We start from the raw sequence: 17,874 nt of genomic DNA on the forward strand, positions 1-17,874 counted from the left end.
GGGATAATGGTAAGCGTAGAGTAATTAGCCGTGATACGCCGTCCCTAACCACCGGTGAGCAGGGACATGTGGAGCTTCCTAGCGAGTGAGCACTAGATGGAACCTTTTGGGATATCGGAGGATTGCCCGTTAAGTGGCATTCTTACATGGGGAACTAGGCTATGCGGAGCTGAGCTCGCAACTCGAACGGGGGAACATGACGTGCATGGGGTCCCCGGTCTGCGTTGGTGTGCCTGATTTGCCGAGGCTGGGGACTGTCTTTTGCTGGTGCGGACGAGGGGGCCGCACCTGCCGCCGTTCTCGCTGTAGTGGATACAATATCCCATGATGTAAGTTCAAACTCGTTCGATGACCGCCCGCCCGCCCTTGGATGCAAGGCCGTGTTGCAGACAGCGCGCAGGGATCGTCGATGCAGGAGCGGGCATGCGGCGGGCATAGGGCGGGCGTTGCAGGTCCAATTGATGGGCCGAGTGAGTGCTTGGGGCAGGAGCTCTAGCCTGTCCGCCCGTACTTAATAGCCCCGTGATTGCCATCAAGGGACGAGTGGGCAGGCTTTCATTTTTCGTCTCAATATTGTGACAAAGACGTCATATTCATTCACACAATCAAACAAAAGCCGTATCACGAGCGGTGACGCTTGTTGTTCCTTCTTGAGCCCAGCCTTGACACTCACTCACAATCAACATGTCGGACAAGAGCAGGCCCAAGACCACGATCACGACCACGGCTCCCGGTCAGGAGGGCCTTTTTGACGGCATGTACGTCACCCACGTCCCAAATCAAACCCCCCCATCCATGTGTGAAGCACCACCACATACAGCCCTCGCAGCCTGTGCTAACCACGACCATCTCCCGCCACAGCGTCAACCCCGGCGGCGCAGCCCTCGCCGTCTCCTCGGTCGCCTACATCGCCTTCATCCCCGTGACGAGCTATCTCGCGCGCACAGATTCGGTCCAGAACCTGATCAAGGCCCTTGCGGGAGTCATCCCGGGCTTTCATGCGTCCTCCGCGGTCCCAGGCGCCGTCTACTCCTCCGGCATCATCCCGGCCCTCAGCGCCGTGTACGCCTTCTGGACCTACGCCGGCTCCGGCGCCCTCTCCGCCACGGGCCAGGCCATCGGCTGCGAGGGGGGCTACAACAACGACCACCCGCGCCAGCACATCGGCGAGCTCCGCGGCTTCCCCCTGCGCCTACGCAGCGCCCACTACGGCCTCGTCGAGAACTTCACCCCCTGGGCCCTCGCCGCCGCCCTGAGCCAGGTCCTCGCTCCCGGGGACGCCCAGATCGTGAGCCTGCTCGGCGTGCACGTGCTCATCAAGCTCGGCGTGTACTACCCGGCGTACCTGCTCAACCGGAGCAATGTCCGCTCGTTGGCGCACCTGTCGGCCACCGCCGCGTGTGTCAATGTTTTGATCCGCCTGGCGAAGAAGTGAGCGTCGGGGGGGTTGCAATTGGGAGCTATGCTGAGCCTGATCATTGAATATCGGAAGTGACGCCGGCTTATAGCCTGGACCTCAGAGTCTCATCATGTGTGGATTTATACGCTGTGGTCATGAAAGGCAGGCCCAGGCTTATAAGTTCAAGATAGAACCGGGGCACTGCAGAAATGGCCATACGAATGGCCGTGTACGTGCGTCGGAGAAAATGTGCAAATCACAAGCAATTTACCTGACTTCTGTTCCTCTTACGTTGCGCTGGTTCATGTCCTGATTTACACCGATAATCCCAACCAAATTTCCATCGTACTGAATGCTTTCCTCGCCCATAGGCCTGAGTCGTATCGCACTACTACTGTCTCGAGAAAGCACGGAAACGGTGGAGATGGCCTCCTACTATAATGGAAGCGATGTGTTAGGCTCCCGCAATACAGAAGACTCTGTGAATGGAGATGAGAGATCTTGCTAGGACTATCATCGCAAAGTCCAAATTTCAGATCGACCCGCACACGCACTTGGTAGTTGGATGGACTATTACTCAGGAAGAAACGCTCTGGTACATCAACATCAACACGTCCAACCCCAACGGGCCCTCCGTAGTTGACTGGCGCACGTACAGCAACCCGGTCGATTATGACATCCTGATCGCCATAGCGCGCTTTTATCGAAAGCTGAACCTCGAGTTCCCCGTGTACGCGCCGTTCCAGCCCGATGAGACCGGCCCTGGGCTGGGCGTGCAGACGAAAGACGAGGGGGTGGCGTGGATCCGGGACCAGTCGCAGCCGACCACCATGCACCCCACGAGATCGTGCAGGATAGTGCCGCGGGCGCTGGGCGGCGTGGTGAACGCGGAGTTAAAGGTGGATGGGTTGCAGGGGCTCAGGTGGTGGACACGAGTGTGATGAATAAGCTGGTCGGCGTGGACATTTATCAGACTGTGTATGCGATTGCTGAGCGGGCGGCAGACCTGATCAAGGGGGCGGTTTGACCGAGAGCAGATGGGTCTTTCAACGAGCTGGAGAGGTAGTCTGTAGATTCTTGATCGATCGATGGAAAGGGCTTCGCACGATCGCGGTACTCCGTCTTCATAGAGAAGCTTCCTGCTCAGCTTGGACTCCTTGGGTCCCTATTTCGCAGGTGGTAGTGTTTTAGGCCTGGCACTTGGCGACAAGGAGGCTGAAGCCTGGGATGCATTCAATTTCCACATGATTTACCTGAGCACGGCTGAGCAGAGACATGGTCCAGCTTGTTGGCCACAGCCCTGAGGAGGACAAGATGAGGGGCCACTTGCTGCTGAAGTCCTCGGCCTCCTTTACCATAGTGGATTGAAACCATGCGTGCAAGTCCCTCGTGTAGGGCGATATATAACTTGCTCGCCAACCACGCAGTCAGATTTCGTCCGCTGTCACTGTCTCCGCCTAACTATGCAATAGTCACCCGCTTCCTTGTTTTACAAAGATTGCGGTCATCTCTTGAAGATTCTGACGAGATACGACGGTCTCTTCACATAGTATTGTCTCACTACTCGACCATATCTTCGCCATGAAGTCCAGCCTTTCCACTGTCCTCCTCGCCTCGATCGCGAGCACGACCATCGCGGCCACAGCAACAAGCACGATTGACCCAGCCGAAGGCCAGAAATTCTTTCTTGTGGCCCAGTTCTACGGCCAGTCTACAAACTACAACCCCGCCGCAGGGAGCTTCTGCGTGAGCCCTCATCCCAAGAACAACGAACAAGCGAGCAACATTGTCAAAAACTGCCAGTCTCAGGAATCAGAATTGTACAGCTTCAAGGGCGGCAAGATCTTCTACGACGGCTCGACTACGCGTCCGGGGACAACATGGACGCTTGCCGCAGACCCGGGCCTGCTGTCTGACTCGTGGTGGGACGTCACCTGGAATGCCAAAGCCTCAGGTACAGAAATGACCTACTCTTTGTCGATGGGGTTCATGCACAAGGGGAACGACACCCAGTCAGAGAACGGGTTGCGCTTCATTGCGTGCAGATGGGCACACAACCTCAATTGGCAGCTCTTCGCGCTTACGAAGGATGGCGCGACACCCATTCCAACGAATTGTGAGATTGTGCGCTTGTACAGAGGGTGCTCTTACCGGAGCAGTGGATGTGCAAAGAACCCGTTTTGAGCGTGCTCGGGCACAGCACGAAGGAGCAGTGTGGTATAGCAGTTGATTATGTGCAAGGACGTGCTACTCACTCTACTGTACTTGTGCCAAACTCACTCTGCAGAGAAGATAAATCGTGTGAAGAAGTATCTTTGGCCAGTCAACGCCTTCAGCCAGATATCCAGTTACTTTACTCAGGATGCAACGGTTGTGAATTTAGTGGTTAATCAAAAATATTGCAAACTCGCTAACGTTTGATCTGCATGCTATTCCAGGTCATCTATGCAACTGCCCCTGACTGTCTCTATCTCCATAAACCCCGCGGATCTCTGGCAAAACAATCCAGAGTGTATGTATCCGTCCAACCCACATACATCGGAGGACTCACAACGGACAGGCACCACTACACGTGTATGCCATCTTGCAAATTGTCTCGGCACCCGGGTTCTCGGTGTTTTTGCAAGTGAGTGACGAGTCACTATCTTGCTTGCACCTGTTCAACGTCCCGATGCCGTTGTAGACCCTATACTCGCCTGGATTGGGTGAGTCCGGCATCATCCACAGATCCTTGCCACACACAGAGGTTGTCCACTGTTTATCAAGAGGCCAGGGAAACCCGTTGTACCCTCCCTCCTCGTGCTCGCCGCCTACGTAAATCTTGTTGGCCTTGGCAAGGCCCTCGCACCCGCCCTTCTCCCAATCTTGATGGCTGATGGACCAGGAAGATGCGCCCAGTGCCTCGTTCTTGAACCACCGCATGCAGTCAATGAGATAGAAGCGGCCCTCGGGCTTTCCGGCGGGCGGGTCGGGTGTCTGTGTGGGCTTCGGCGTGGGCTCTGGCGTGGGCTCTGGCGTGGATTCGTTGTGATCCGGGTCGTCGTGGTCCGGCGGGGTTCCTTTTGGCTTGGGACTGCAGTAGAATCCCTTGCCACATGCTTTTCCACAGTTCGAGGCGCATATCGGCCCCGGCTTCCCGTCGCTCCACGGGATGGGGCGGGGCATTGGTACTCCGTCAATCTCGCCGCCATCACCATCACCTGAGTAGCCGCCACCTGGAGAGCACTGCCCACCAGCACGAGGCTGGAGGGAGGAAGGCCCGGACGACGCAACGCGAGAACCTATATTGCAAGCATTCGGATCCAAGACCCGGGGTATTTTGCAATACCTGCTGTTGAATATGGGCTCGTCTATCAAGCAATGGTCTTCTTCGTAATGGCCATTCCAGATGAACGGCAGCCCGACGGCCTTCCCGTCGACCTTTAGTCTGCGTTGAAGGCGAATAATCAGCACCTTCATGCTGGCCGGATTCTCCAGCTGCGTCTTGAAGTCGTAAAGACTGTGCAGGGAGCGCAGGTACGCCACTAGGCCACTTGTTTTGGCGGCGGCAATCGAGGTCCCGTCGCGCGCCTCATAGCCATCAGGCCCGTCGGGTGTGAAGACATCGTATCCTGGCGCGAATACAAGCTGGGCGTTGTCGGTGCGAGCGCGAAAGTACTGGCTATGCGGCCACATCGCTCCCTCTTTATCAACTGCACCAACGACGATCAAGCTGCCTCGAAGACGATTATCCCGGACAAGAGACGCAGGGTAGCCATCGTCTGCCATAACTCCAAGATGGGCCTCGTTGCCGGAGCCGGCGACCATGGCCACCCCGAGCGTTTGTAGCTTGATAAGCAGGGCGGCTAGACGTGGCATGAACTGATTAGACCGACTGACTCCACAAACACCCTTTCTCTGAGACGAAGCAGCCAACTTACTCATTACTCTCGGATACCGGTGCGATACGGCTACTTTGTCGGTAAAGAAGGACATGTTGACGACAGAGCGGCCCCGATGACTCGGCTGTGCTCGTACGTCTTCCACAACTTTCACAAGGGCCTCCAGATAGCGCTCTCGCACGATGCTTCCTGGTGGGCCCGGACGCACCTCCACGGGGATGATGGACGTCGCGTTGGCGACCCCGAGATTCCCACCAGCAAGCATCGCCGCTGTTCTTGTGCCGTGGCCGCAATCACCCTCAGGGTCAGGTCCATATCGCTGAAGCTCGGACTGGCCTTGAAGTAGCTGTACGCGCGTGTGCTCGAATTCCTGGTGCCGATTGTTAACAACACGGGGGATCAGGCAGCAGCCATCATAGGAAAAAATGCCCCATCCGAGGGCACAGAGCCAAAAATATTCAGGTGGGGAAATACTTACAGGATGTGTAAAGTCGAAACAGTCGTCAATGACGTACGCAAACTGGTCGTCCGTGACGTCTGTGAAACGCCAATAACGAAACTTGGTTCTTCCGGTAGCAGCATCGGGCTTGAGGTATAGCTCTTCACGCTCGAGCCAATTCGAAGGCGAGGATATCTTGGAATTGGACCAGTCGAAACTCCAGGTTCCGTAATTCTCGTCATCTTCATAAGGGGGGAGTTCCTCGTCTTCGCTCTGAGCGGGTTCGGACTGTCTCTCGTGTAGCTGTCGCCCTTTGGGTTCTTCTGGCGCGCTTGGGGTATCTCGCGTGTGACGCAGAATTTCGAGAGACGGTCGGGTTTCTGTCCGCAGGAGGGCGCCCGTAGAGTCACTTGCCGGGCTGTTCCCTGAAGATCGTCTCTGGTGGGCAACAGGATCGTAGACATCTCCACACTACTCCTCGGGCACGATCAGCAAAAAGCGCGCCACACAAGCCTGTGAGAGTCAATGCTTCCTGTGAGAACGTACCTGATCCATGTTTCTGAGCTTGTTTTTCAGATCGACCGGTAAACCGTCGATCCAATAGAAGGCGATAAATTCGGGCTCATTCCCGAAGGCCGGTAATCCGATCCTGATAACCTGCCGACCCTTTTCTGCCAGACCCTTTTCTGCCAGACCCTTTTTAATGCCTCCCATGATCCGTTTATCGAGGAGGTCGCATTTCTCGGGGTATTGGCAGTAGACGACGACATCTTCACGCTTACATGTCCAGTCGCGTGCAATGCCTTCGTCCTCCTCCCAGGAGTGCATCAAATCTTGCTCGCCGCGGGCATGAACCATGTGATGCGGTGGAGTGGCCAGCTCATCTATTCGAGTCCCTGCCGCTGCTGTGGGCAATGCCGTGGCACTCGTCTTGGCAGACAATTCGGAGGATGTTTTGATGGTGGCGGTACTGACAGCTGCAACATTAGTGTTGAACGCAGGCTCTTGGGTCGCACTTGCGGCTGCCGCTATGAAAGCCACATTGTTGGTGGGAAAGCACGTGGCACCTGTCCTGGTCGTCTCTCCATCCCAACCTTCCACCGCACAGCCATAGATGGTGTGACATGTCGAGACGACTGTCTGTGTAGTTGTGCTGCCCCCGGCTCCGACGCCAACAGATGTGAGCGTGCCACACATCGACGCGGACTGAGTCTTGCACGGATTGGGCTTTGGGGGAGGCGTGGGCACCCCATTTGGTCCTACACTAATGAGATAGGGAGAGCGATGTCAGCTAAAGCCTACTTTTGATCGCCGGGGAAGCCAGCAAGGGTTAAGCATTCGAATCACTCACGTGAGCTTTGGCCAGGGAGGCAGCGGTTCTGGTCCAGGAAACCTCCAACCGGGTGGAGGATTAATGGCACCTGGTGGAGGTGGACCTCTGTTGTGTGCAGAATTCTTGTATTAGCTAAGAATTTGACATAGGCGCAGAGATCTAACAAGGACTTACGGTGGAATAATACCAGGTGGAAGCCCCACTTTCCATCCATTGATTTTCAGATCAGGTTCGCAGGACTGTCAACAAAGAATGAAACATTAGCTCGAGTGTTTTTGACAACCTGATTAGAGGATCAGGTTCAACTTACATCAAAGAACCACAAGTCACAGGGTATCAAAGCAACCGGGGGCCCATCATCGTCATCATCGTCATCGTCTCTCCCAGGTTTGATTTCTTTGATCTTTTCTAGAACAGGTGTAATCCGCGGGGCAATGTCATCCCAGTCGGTGTACGTGACGGTAAAAGGAGGCGGAGGGGGTGGTGGTGGTGGGAACGTGGCTTCTGAACCTCCAGGATCTTCAGTGTTCGACGGCACAATTGTGGCGTTCCAGTTGTCGCCAACGGCACCCTGGGTGATTGCTGGCCATGGAGGAAGGGTCAATGTTCGCGTAGTTGTTGTGGGCTTGCCGGCCTTGGTGAAGGTAAGGGAGACCACCGTTGGTGCAAGCGTGACGCTTGGGTAGGGCTGTACCGTGAGCTTATTTCCTTTGGAGGAAGCTGGGATCGGTATATTGTAGAATTGTATCTCGTCCGTCGTGATTGGCTTTGGTTTTAGGATCAACTTTGTCGTCGTGGTGCCAACAGCCAATGTCGTCGTGTATGCTGAAACGGTAATCGTGGTCTTGCTAGGCAGAGGCGACGGGGCAAGGATGATGTTGCAGGGAGCGTTACACTGCATGCCACCTCCCTCGTAGACAGACTTGTCAATGTAGACGTTGTTGGAAGAGCCGTCTGAGCTACCGCTGCCGGCTTTCTGCAAGTCGATAGCCCAGTCTGAAGTGCCGCCAAAGTTCATACGCTTGTATTGTGCCATACGGCGCTGCTTTGTCGCGTTGCCCATGTACGCGACCCATTCTGTCGCTTCGTAGACCAGATAATCCGAGTCAGTCTTATCATCATACCAGGTCTTGATGAGACCGCCCTTATCGACAATTTCACCAATCTCGAAATCGGATATGTATCCAGCCGTGTCTGTGCATCGCCCCTTTTTGGCCAGCGAGTTCCCATTATCTCCAAGGAAGGTGCCTGATCACAGAGTCAGCATTAGACCAAGGCTTCTTACTCATATTCGAATAGAAGAATCCAGTGAGGTGCACTCACAATCGGGCCCACGACAACCAGCAGACGCCATCTTGAACGATCTGCCGTAACTGGTGATCCCGACCACGACCTTGTGGGAAGGAACGCCCGCTTTAGTAATCATAACTAACGAGCTATGCGTCTCCGTGGCATTGATATGTGACCGAAGGCAATTGCCGCCGGGGCAGCCGGAGCTTCCCCATTTGTTTCCAGCATCCCACTGGCCTAGAGGCCAAGCAAAGGTAGAAAGACGTCAGCAAATAACAAAGTCTTATCATAACTCAATGAGGGCAAAATGGTCTTACCATGCAGATCATAGGTCATGTAGACAATATAGTCGAGTACTGTGGCCATCTTCTTGATGGGAAACCCGCGAAGGTACCAGTAAGACGAGGCTGTAGCAATAGACAGAGACTTGCCCTTGGGTAATTTACCCCGGACGAGCTTCAAGAACTCATAATAATTGTCGCCATCGTCCTTCTCTCCAGGCTGTGACCCCTCGATGTCATCAGCGCCAGGATACTCCCAGTCGAAATCAAGACCGTCGATACCGGCAGATACGAGGAAGTTGACCACGTTCGTAGCAAATGTCTCTCGATTGCTAGGCGAAAAAGCCAGGCGAAACATGTGGGAAGTTGCTGGATCGTTCGAAAATGCCCAGCCGCCGAACGCTAGGATCTTCTTGTAGCCATTGCTACCAGTCTCCTGGTTGATGAATGCATCCCACTGGGTTTTTGTGTTTGCAGGGATGCTGACCTGCAGGCTGGGCGAGATTTCTGCGAAGGCAAAATGCACGTGGGTGTATGAACTGTCGATATCGTTGACGTGCATGTGGAGACACTTGCGTTCCTGGTTCCAGCCTTCAAAGTAGCCAATCTTGCGATACTGCGCGGGAGCAGTAGAGTTGTTGATGATGTCCATTCCGCAGTTAGCCACACAGCTGTTAGCGCCCGGCTTGCTCGTACCAGGATTCCCTGTGCTTGCCCTGTTGACGACACAAAAGTCCTTGTCGGTGCCACAATTGCCCCAAACATTGCAACAGACGGAGAGCGGGCAAGGATTGAGATCGGCAAGTTCCTCGTCGCCACTGGGCGGTTTCGAGCCTTTTACTGTCGGGCCACATACGGCGTTGGGATCTTGGTGCGGCATCGGTGGGTTGCCCTTGCTTACGCAGACGCGCTGAGAGTTTTGGATCGCATTGCAGCCAGCCCACCCCCAAGTCTTCTTGTTGAACAAGGAAAGATCATCGACGGTAATGCCGTGCTTGGCTGCAATTTCGTAACATCCGAACCCGGACTCGACGTCGTAGTACGCGCACACACCGTCTGCGCCAGGTTTTGGTTTGATGTCCGGGAGACTTCCCGAGGAGCAGCACACCGGTTGTCCTTTTTTGAGTGTTGAGCAGAGGTCCTTGGTCGCTTTGTTGAAGGATTCAAAGGCGAATGCGGCCAGACCACATCTCTTGGCGAGCTTTGGGCAGTCATCGCCAGCCTCGACAGTGATTGATCGACAATCGGCTCGTCGAATAAGGGAAGAGGTACTTCCTCTCAGACTCCGGGTGTCGTTCAAGGGAGTTCCATGGACAACAGCCGTCGGGTATGCCCAGATGAGGGTCTCGTTGAGGGACTTGGTGTACCAGCCACTGGGGGTGCTTTGATCCGTGGCGCATTTTGCATCATGCCAACCTCTCATGACCTGTTGGACCGCTGCAAAGTCAGCATTGATGTGAGCCACAACACCAAAGATGTCTCCCGTGGAGCTCTGCTTGTTGCAAAGATCTAGTGTAGCCATGCGTCCACTTGTGCTACTGAGCAAAGCGTCTTGATTCTGTTGCAATTGATCAGAGAATTGGTCGAGAATCGATGCCGACGTCTCGTGATGATCGACCCTGCTGCCAGAGAAAAGCCCAACAAGAGTGCCGCGTAGATAAATGAAGAGTATCTTCTCGTGACAGCTCGGTGCCTCAGCTCCCAGGTATTCCTTCAGATGCCGCACGGCCTGCAGCATATCCGGGAAAGGCCTCTCGTTGATGGATGCAACAGCTACGTCATCCGCATGCCACATCGTTAGCTGTGCTTCGACTTCAAACTTGATAGAAGGTCCATTGCTGCAAGTCGTGTGATTATCTGGCGGAGCGATTACTTCCCGCCGCGCGATACGACCGAGGCTGCCCGGATCGGCTGCATCGGCAGAGGGAGAGCCAGAAGCGCTAAAGGTAGATTGAGAAAGGAAGTTAATCTCTGTGCTCTCGTCTCCAAGTGTACAAGCGCGGATCCTAAAGCCAGACTGTGTCTTATCAATGGCCGTGTATAGGTTGAAGTCGAGGGCGATGGGCTCAGGGCAAACCGCTAGAGCTCCCACGTCGTGATAGAAAGACCATGTGTCCGGACCCTGGCCAGGTACGCACGCCTGTGGGCAGGGTTTGGAGTTGATGATTGATTGTTCATTTTGATCAAAAGAGTGTGAGGAGGGAATAAAGAAAAAAGGGACGAGAAATCGGTAGAACGCATCCCACGCGGGGGCTCCATGAACTCTAGACCTCATCGTGAGGATCGCGGCCACTTTGCACGCCCTACTTCACATGCCCGTGAATATTCAAAGGGAATGGTCTGCATATGGATGGCACGACTACTCTTTATAACTAGGTCGGTGGCAATTTGTCTAGTCCTACAGCAGCGATTCACTGCTGGTAGCCAGAACGGGAACGCACGAAAAGACCCATACTGTGCGCAACACAAACCAACATTGCACAGATGTACTCTCAAATACATCGAATTGCTTCACCCAATATCATCGAGTTGATGGATTCGAAAGCGGTCAATTCTCGGTCGCGGAAGAATCTCGGCTGATGAGCCTTGTAAAGTGCAAATATTCCATATTGCTACGTTACATACAGGGGGCGGAATCTGCCGAGATGTCAGCAAGGGCAATGCTTCGTGGGGCCGTCAGCCCTGTCGTCGCTGGACGAGGTGCACAGGTCGGTGGAGAAGGCGCCGCAGCTTGAGCCGGACCATATCCTAGTTCATTATGCATTTTTGCTGCAGACGTGGATCCTTGGAAAGTATACTGAGATGGGCACGCAAAAACTCTGCTTGCTTGCGGACGTGGTACAGGCTTCGCTTGGGACTGCACTTTTATTCTCTTGGCCCTTAGGTATGTGCCTTCCTGAGATGCTTTCCCTATACTCGTAACTGGAGCTTAAGCGCCTTGTAGGAAGTGCAGATCCAATAGGTCAATGACTCGTGGCTGATGGTTGAGCTCCTGCTACCACTTCACTATGTCAGGGGTTATAGGGCTGAGCGAAGGTGCCAACGAACAATAACGAATGAGCCGTTATTTGGAGGAGTCCAGGGTACCCGGCCAGGCAGCGGCTACTTGGACGAAAGCGGCCGCAGCTCCCGTCCGGTGCCCACTCAAGTCTAGCCGCGCTATGCGGGGCGAGTTGGGGGCCGGCAACCTTATTGGACTCAGGTCTTTGAAGTCCGAACCAAGACTGGAAAAAGATAACGGGATCCTTCAAGAAAAGTCACTTGCCCACCTCGCTGCCGGCCCGTTGTCCCGCATGCGCAAAATACAACACGCCATATAATCATAACGATGTCTAAGCGGCGATGGAAACAAACCAGTAGTGTATCCGGCTGGTTCAGCAGATATTCCTATCCGCGCAGAATACGACGTCCTTGAATCTACAGATGGCACGAGTCTTCCATAGATTTGGCAATGTGTTTAACGAATCTCCCGTGTCATTATCAGACTGACCGAAAGCCGCTGACATTGACAGTTTGAGTTTCGGATAGCGCCGCGCACAATGATATGCTCCACGTGGACCTGTAACTGCATTCAGTGGCTTTGGGACATCCTCGATTCCTCCGGGGACCCTAGAATATTTCGTCCAGGGCTCATGAGCTTGGTGAAGCCTGCAAGGCACCAAGCCGCACAGGGCTGAGCGGGACCTTGCAGAGCCGAGAAGCCGGTCACGAGTCATGCTGGCTTGCCGTTCTGTAATCCTAGTAAATCAGGGATATTGCAGCGACAGGGCGGCCTTCAGGGTCATCAAGGGTCCCTGGGTCCCGCTTGGTTTGGTGCCGACACGCGCGTAGGATATATGGATGGCGTTCCACGAATAGGATCTCAATCTTCGTATGGTCACATGCAAGGGTCAGAATCCTTACAACGCACTAATGGCGCCACGGCGAACGATCTGCATGCTTAAAATACAAGTGCGAGCCTCTAATGGTTAGTGTGCCTTATTGTCTACTGGCTTTGCGAGTCCAAGGAGCATTGAATACGAAGCCTATTCCTGAATTTGATGACGATGCCCATATTTCTCGGACATAGCCCCATTTCCGGGAGGCCATCCCACAATGCAATAGGCAGAAGCAATCGACTATAATGGTTCTCGTACGTTGTAACACAGTGTAGTGGCAATATCGGTACCTTTGAGGTCCTTCCACTGTTGTCACGGCGGCACCTCCAAAGTAATCCGAGGCCGGGAGGACACTTGACTTTGAAAACCGATGCAGAATCTACGGGGAGGAATTATATAAAAGATAGAACACTACGCCACGGGAGAAGCCTGATCTCTCCATGCCATCACCGGGAAAGTCCCCTTTCGCATCTTGCACCTTCGTCCCCCACAGGCTGTCTACCGCAAGATGAGTTTTCCTAGTCTCAGGTGCCTCTCAGTTCTCACTGCGCTTGCTGCGGTGCTTGCTCTCCAGGAGGTGCAAGCCAGCCCCTTCCTAGTAGCGACTGAAGCTTCCTCGGCCTTCTATTCGAGAGATGTGAAGCCCGGCAAAGATTATCAAAGCGACCCCAACACCATCTCTTCCTGCAGCTTTTGGTACGACAATGATGGCTCTCTGGCCTGCGATGTACTGCCCCCAGGCTTTGGCATTACACTTGAGCAGTTTGTGGCCTGGGTACGTATTCATCATTCCTCTGTCCTCCGACCGTGCAAATAGCGAGGTAGATACTGATCTAGTCTTTCCAGAATCCTTCCTTGACTTCCGCCTGCGGTAATTTCCGTAAAGGCTGGTCTTATTGCGTCGAGATCTCGCAGATCGATGTGCCCAATCCACCCGTGTCCCCTTCTCCGACCAAGGGTCCCACGACTGCAACAACCCCGCCAGCTACAACCACCCGGCCAGGAAACGGAGTAGAAACTCCCGAACTGGTGCAGCCAGGCATGGTCCAGAACTGTGACAAGTTCCACCCCGTCGAGGCTGGCCAGAGCTGCAGCGCGATTGCCGACAAATACCGCATCACGGTCGCACAGCTCATTGAGTGGAGCAATCTCAATGCCGGCTGCTCAAATGCCTGGGCTGGCTACAATGTCTGCGTACACACTATTGGGCTGGTCGCCACCACTGCCTCACCCACCACCACCACCACCAAGAAGCAGCCAGCTACAACAACTAAGCCAGGCAACGGAATAGAGACGCCTGAGCTGGTACAACCAGGCATGGTCAAGAACTGCGACAAATTCCATGCTGTCGAGTCTGGCCAAAGTTGTGGTGCGATCGCCGACAAAATACGGAATCACAGTCGCACAGCTCATCCAATGGAACAATCTCAACGCCGGTTGTTCGAACGCCTGGGCTGGGTACAGCGTCTGCGTGCACACGATTGGCCTGGCAAGCACCACAACGAAGAAACCCGCCCCTACGACCACCAAGAAACCGCCGGCCTCCACGACCACCACAGGCAACGGCATCAAGACACCCTCGCCCCTCCAGCCAGGCGTAGTCAACAACTGCGACAAGTTCCACGTGGTCAAGTCCGGTCAGACTTGCGCCAAAATCGCTGCCAACTACGGCATCACCGTAGCCCGCCTTGTCTCATGGAACAAATCTCTCACCACCAAATGCACGGAGCTCTGGCTCGACGCCAACGTCTGCGTGCACACCATTGGCTACAAAGCCACCACGAAGCCGACATGTGCGACCAGTGGCGCGAGCTGGGGCAGCAACAAGGCTGCCGCCCTCAAAAGCGTCACTGAGTGGTGCGATGGCCAAGACAAGTCTGATGGCAGCGGCGGATATGCTACCGCCCAGACGAAGAAGGGTTGCTTCAACGCTCCCGACGGAAAGAACAAGATTGAGTTGTGGGCTCGTGATGATTTTGGTATTGGGGCCAAGCTCACGGCTGCGCTGTGTGAGCAGATTGTCAAAGTCCCCGTCAACAGCTGCGCGAAAGGTGGCACGGCCGTCCATGAGGGATGGTGGGTCAAGTAAGTTCGAAGACTTCTCTTACGTGATACAAGCACCGAAGTTCAGAGCGGGCTTAGAGATAATCGGAGTAACTAATTATTGTGGTATCTCTGTAGGGCACTACTTACTTCAGGTAAATGCTGAGGAGCTCAAGCTGAAAGGCGGCTCCTTTTCAAGGCATGGCGATGGCTGTGTATCGACCTGCCTGGGCTCCCCATCATAATCAAGAGTAAACCTCAACCTCGCCAAATGCCTTCCTCGGCCAACTGCCTGAGCACGATCCCAGCTGTCTGAACTACATGATTGTGCCCGTTGGAGCCCGATTGAGCATAGCTGAGCCTATGAGCACACTGCTATTGAAGCGCTTGGTCTCGGAACACTTTACACTTTACTAGAATCTATTGCGAGCTGAAAGGGTTTCACATCTTGCCGTGATTGTAATTTAGGCACCTCGAGACTAGATTTTCAGTGACAAATGCGACTCCAACCACCACTGCCAGAGCCAGATCCCTATTCATTACTACAATAGCTCGTACGGGTAGTGAAAACTCCCTTCTCTATAAGACTATTCTACGAATCCTCCCGAGTAGATACTCGAGCTATTTCTATACTATGCTCGGCTGATAGTACGGCGCTGTATATCCGCTAAAATACGTCTCGACCAAAGTAAATCCGCGCTTAGTACAAATGATAAAAGTCTCTCACCTACTCTCCTACGCAGCCATCGCGAAGCTTGATCCTTGTGGGAAAGTGGCTCTGCATCAATATGGCAGAAGTGCAGGGCCTGCTCGGCACAGCGGAGTTGGTCCTCGGCAGGCACGGCGCGGTCGCCACCGAGGAGCCTGTGGATAACAATAGCAGGGTGTCCTCGGGCTTCAGGCTTGGTTAGTTCCTAGATCAGGCCTCGTTTGGAATGTACAGTCCGCGCCAGACAGGTGGCCGTATGTTACCAGGTGAGTTTGTCCTCGTTACGCGAGACTTTGAGTGGGGCTTTGCAACTCACATCAACCTCATTGTCGTCGTGCTCTGCGATGAGTTACTAGAGGTGGGCAAAGATGGCGTCGAAGAGAAGCAGGTGTCGGCACTCGTGGGCAGGACATAATCATGTACTGGAAGTCTGCAACGATGGCCTTGAAGTCCTCAGTCCCCCTTGCTGGTTTGTTGGATGGAGACATTCTGCTGCGGCTTCCTTTGTTTGGGCACAGGTTTGCAGCACTCGGGTTGTACCTGCCTTGCACCCCAAGGCAAGGCAACTGTCTCATTCCATTTCACCAACCTCCGCCCGGCCTGACTAACGAGCAAGGGAAGAGGCTTGTTACGGCATGCTGGGTATGTGCCCGTGGTAAGTGCAGTTGCATGTCGCACCCTGCAGCGTGGCTGCGAGTCCGTCGTTGACACAACATCAAGTCACTAATGGATAGTGTAGATCTGTTCCGGAGCAGACTTTGCGCCCATCTGCCCCTGTCACGCTCAAGGTGTTTGGGCATGTTTCACTTGTTCGCCTATGTAACTGTGCAAGGGAGGCTTTTGTGACCACGACACTGACCCTTCTGCACTCATTTTGACTCATTGCATCCGGCTCTCGGGGGCATCATGTTGCAACAGGCTTGTTCGCGCTGTTCTCGAAACTAGAGGGCTGCCCTGGGCTCTGATCGGCGCGTTCCGTGTCCGCCGCGTCGAACTCGCTGGGGGCGATGCAGTCAACATGGTCACGATAGGGTTTCTACCGGGTATCATAGAAGGGTGGTTGTCGAAGAGTTGTTCGGCTTGCTGATGACTCAAACGTGCCCTACACTCTCTCTTTGTTCGGGTATGCATCCGGACCATATGACACGGTCAGGGGTCCAACCGCTCGCCTGATTGCAGAGCATGGAAATGGCCTGCACAAAAGGCATTCAGGTGGTCGAGGCGTGCCCGGCGACGGCTGCCGTGACGTGGATAGCACGGAGCACGAAGTCTGCCCGCTCAGAGAGGCATAGAGAGGCATAGGAGACACACACACACACACACATAGTCCTGGGCACGAGCATTGGTGCAGCGAATTTGCAGCGCACCGGCACGCTTGGGCTCTCTGCTCTCGTGTGGTGGCCCGATGGGACAGAATTGCATCATCAGGCGGGCATGCCATCACGTCTTGACCGACAGTAAGCTATCACCCCCTAGAGGCCCGCTCACCAGAACCAAGTCCAACATGGCTAACCGGTTGAAGTTGTCTCTTTCAGGCACCGAAGTATCCCCATCGCACATCATGGAGTCTTTCCCGCGCGCGGGCCGGCTCGGCAGTCGCATGTCCGTCCTCTGCTGACCACAGCACGGTCATCACTTGGCTGCATGAGAAACACCAGCTATTCAAGAATTGGTGCGGGGTCGCCCTCGTCAAGAGGCACCGTAACGCGGCTCCAGAAACCACGGAAAATCGCGGCTCGAGTCCACCGAGCCAGACAAAGACGGGCACGCCCAGCGCTGCACCTGGTGCGCCTCATTTGACCGCCATCTAGGCCATGTCCTGGCTCTCTCTCTCGGGTCTGCGGAGGTGCCGTGTTGGCGCGGCTGCTGCCGAGGCCCGTGTCGATGCTTAAGTTCAGCGCATCATGGACTGGGCTTTGATTGAGCTTAGTCCAGGTCGTTTTCCTGAGCTGCTGCGACGCCACGATGATGGCTTCGAAAAGGAATGCGGTAGAGTCCTTTCTCACTCCGGCGCCATAAGGATTTTCTCTGTGACAGAATAGGCCGGCTAGGTCATCTTTGGGGGTTCGGTTGCTTGTCAATTTGCCCAGGTCATTGTGTCGTGGGCATCATGTTCTGAAGGTCGACAGACCGCTAGCGTCACTGACGGGGTCACCAATACGATCGATGCCGACTGCATGATAGAGCATGCCGTCATCGGATGGAGCATTCCACAAGATAATGACATCAAGAGAACGTGGCTGTCATGTTGTGTGGATCCGTCTGGGATCGGTAGGCACTCCGGTCTGTATATTTGGCTTGGAGGCCGTGACCCAGACTCTCTTCAGGAAGATTCGATCTAGCACGAAAAAACACGGATGTCGTCCAGATGTGTGACTCTCTTTGCTGTGCTATGGAAACCCCGTCTGTGCCGAGCAAATCCAACCGCTATGCCAAGTACAGTAACATTTAGCTCACCCTCACCATTTTGTGGAGCCGTGCGGAGAAGAACATGGGCGATCCCTCTAATAGCCACGGACGGATTTTGCTCCCCAAATTCCGAGTAATGTAGACAATGTCTCCTTGATGCGTGATTGGCTGCCTGCAGTCCGAGCCGACGTGGCAGTAGACGCATTCGACAT

General features: G+C 54.5%; 6 protein-coding genes across 6 annotated transcripts; 5 read left to right on the forward strand and 1 right to left on the reverse strand.

Annotated features, from left to right (window-relative positions):
• The first annotated feature begins 557 nt into the window (after window positions 1–557).
• B0I36DRAFT_312854 (uncharacterized protein) lies at window positions 558–1,751 on the forward strand. Its single transcript, XM_046152554.1, has 2 exons — window positions 558–758; window positions 862–1,751. The coding sequence occupies exons 1-2, from the start codon at window positions 685–687 to the stop codon at window positions 1,433–1,435; spliced, it is 648 nt and encodes a 215-aa protein (XP_046019495.1). The 5' UTR covers window positions 558–684; the 3' UTR covers window positions 1,436–1,751.
• A 139-nt stretch (window positions 1,752–1,890) lies between these two features.
• On the forward strand, window positions 1,891–2,340 carry B0I36DRAFT_358610 (uncharacterized protein; the record flags this gene model as incomplete). Its single annotated transcript, XM_046157993.1, has 1 exon — window positions 1,891–2,340. The coding sequence occupies one exon, from the start codon at window positions 1,891–1,893 to the stop codon at window positions 2,338–2,340; it is 450 nt and encodes a 149-aa protein (XP_046019496.1).
• Window positions 2,341–2,980: 640 nt separating this feature from the next.
• Window positions 2,981–3,583, forward strand: B0I36DRAFT_358611 (uncharacterized protein; the record flags this gene model as incomplete). The annotated part of the gene is made up of 1 exon (XM_046157994.1): window positions 2,981–3,583. The coding sequence occupies one exon, from the start codon at window positions 2,981–2,983 to the stop codon at window positions 3,581–3,583; it is 603 nt and encodes a 200-aa protein (XP_046019497.1).
• A 4,445-nt stretch (window positions 3,584–8,028) lies between these two features.
• On the reverse strand, window positions 8,029–10,418 carry B0I36DRAFT_233102 (glycoside hydrolase superfamily; the record flags this gene model as incomplete). The annotated part of the gene is made up of 3 exons (XM_046149203.1): window positions 8,029–8,300; window positions 8,376–8,579; window positions 8,660–10,418. Coding segments are annotated over 3 exons (2,235 nt in total), but the record flags the coding sequence as incomplete, so codon positions are not given.
• A 2,591-nt stretch (window positions 10,419–13,009) lies between these two features.
• On the forward strand, window positions 13,010–14,978 carry B0I36DRAFT_345046 (uncharacterized protein; the record flags this gene model as incomplete). Its single annotated transcript, XM_046156319.1, has 5 exons — window positions 13,010–13,276; window positions 13,348–13,870; window positions 13,902–14,586; window positions 14,683–14,699; window positions 14,962–14,978. The coding sequence occupies 5 exons, from the start codon at window positions 13,010–13,012 to the stop codon at window positions 14,976–14,978; spliced, it is 1,509 nt and encodes a 502-aa protein (XP_046019499.1).
• Window positions 14,979–15,332: 354 nt separating this feature from the next.
• B0I36DRAFT_345047 (uncharacterized protein) lies at window positions 15,333–17,145 on the forward strand (the record flags this gene model as incomplete). The annotated part of the gene is given in 5 exon segments (XM_046156320.1): window positions 15,333–15,450; window positions 15,463–15,641; window positions 15,988–16,072; window positions 16,581–16,710; window positions 17,100–17,145. The coding sequence occupies 5 exon segments, from the start codon at window positions 15,333–15,335 to the stop codon at window positions 17,143–17,145; spliced, it is 558 nt and encodes a 185-aa protein (XP_046019500.1).
• Between the last annotated feature and the right edge of the window lie 729 nt (window positions 17,146–17,874).

This window comes from Microdochium trichocladiopsis, assembly GCF_020744255.1.
Source record: "Microdochium trichocladiopsis strain MPI-CAGE-CH-0230 chromosome Unknown B0I36scaffold_1, whole genome shotgun sequence".
NCBI classification, from domain to species: domain Eukaryota; kingdom Fungi; phylum Ascomycota; class Sordariomycetes; order Xylariales; family Microdochiaceae; genus Microdochium; species Microdochium trichocladiopsis.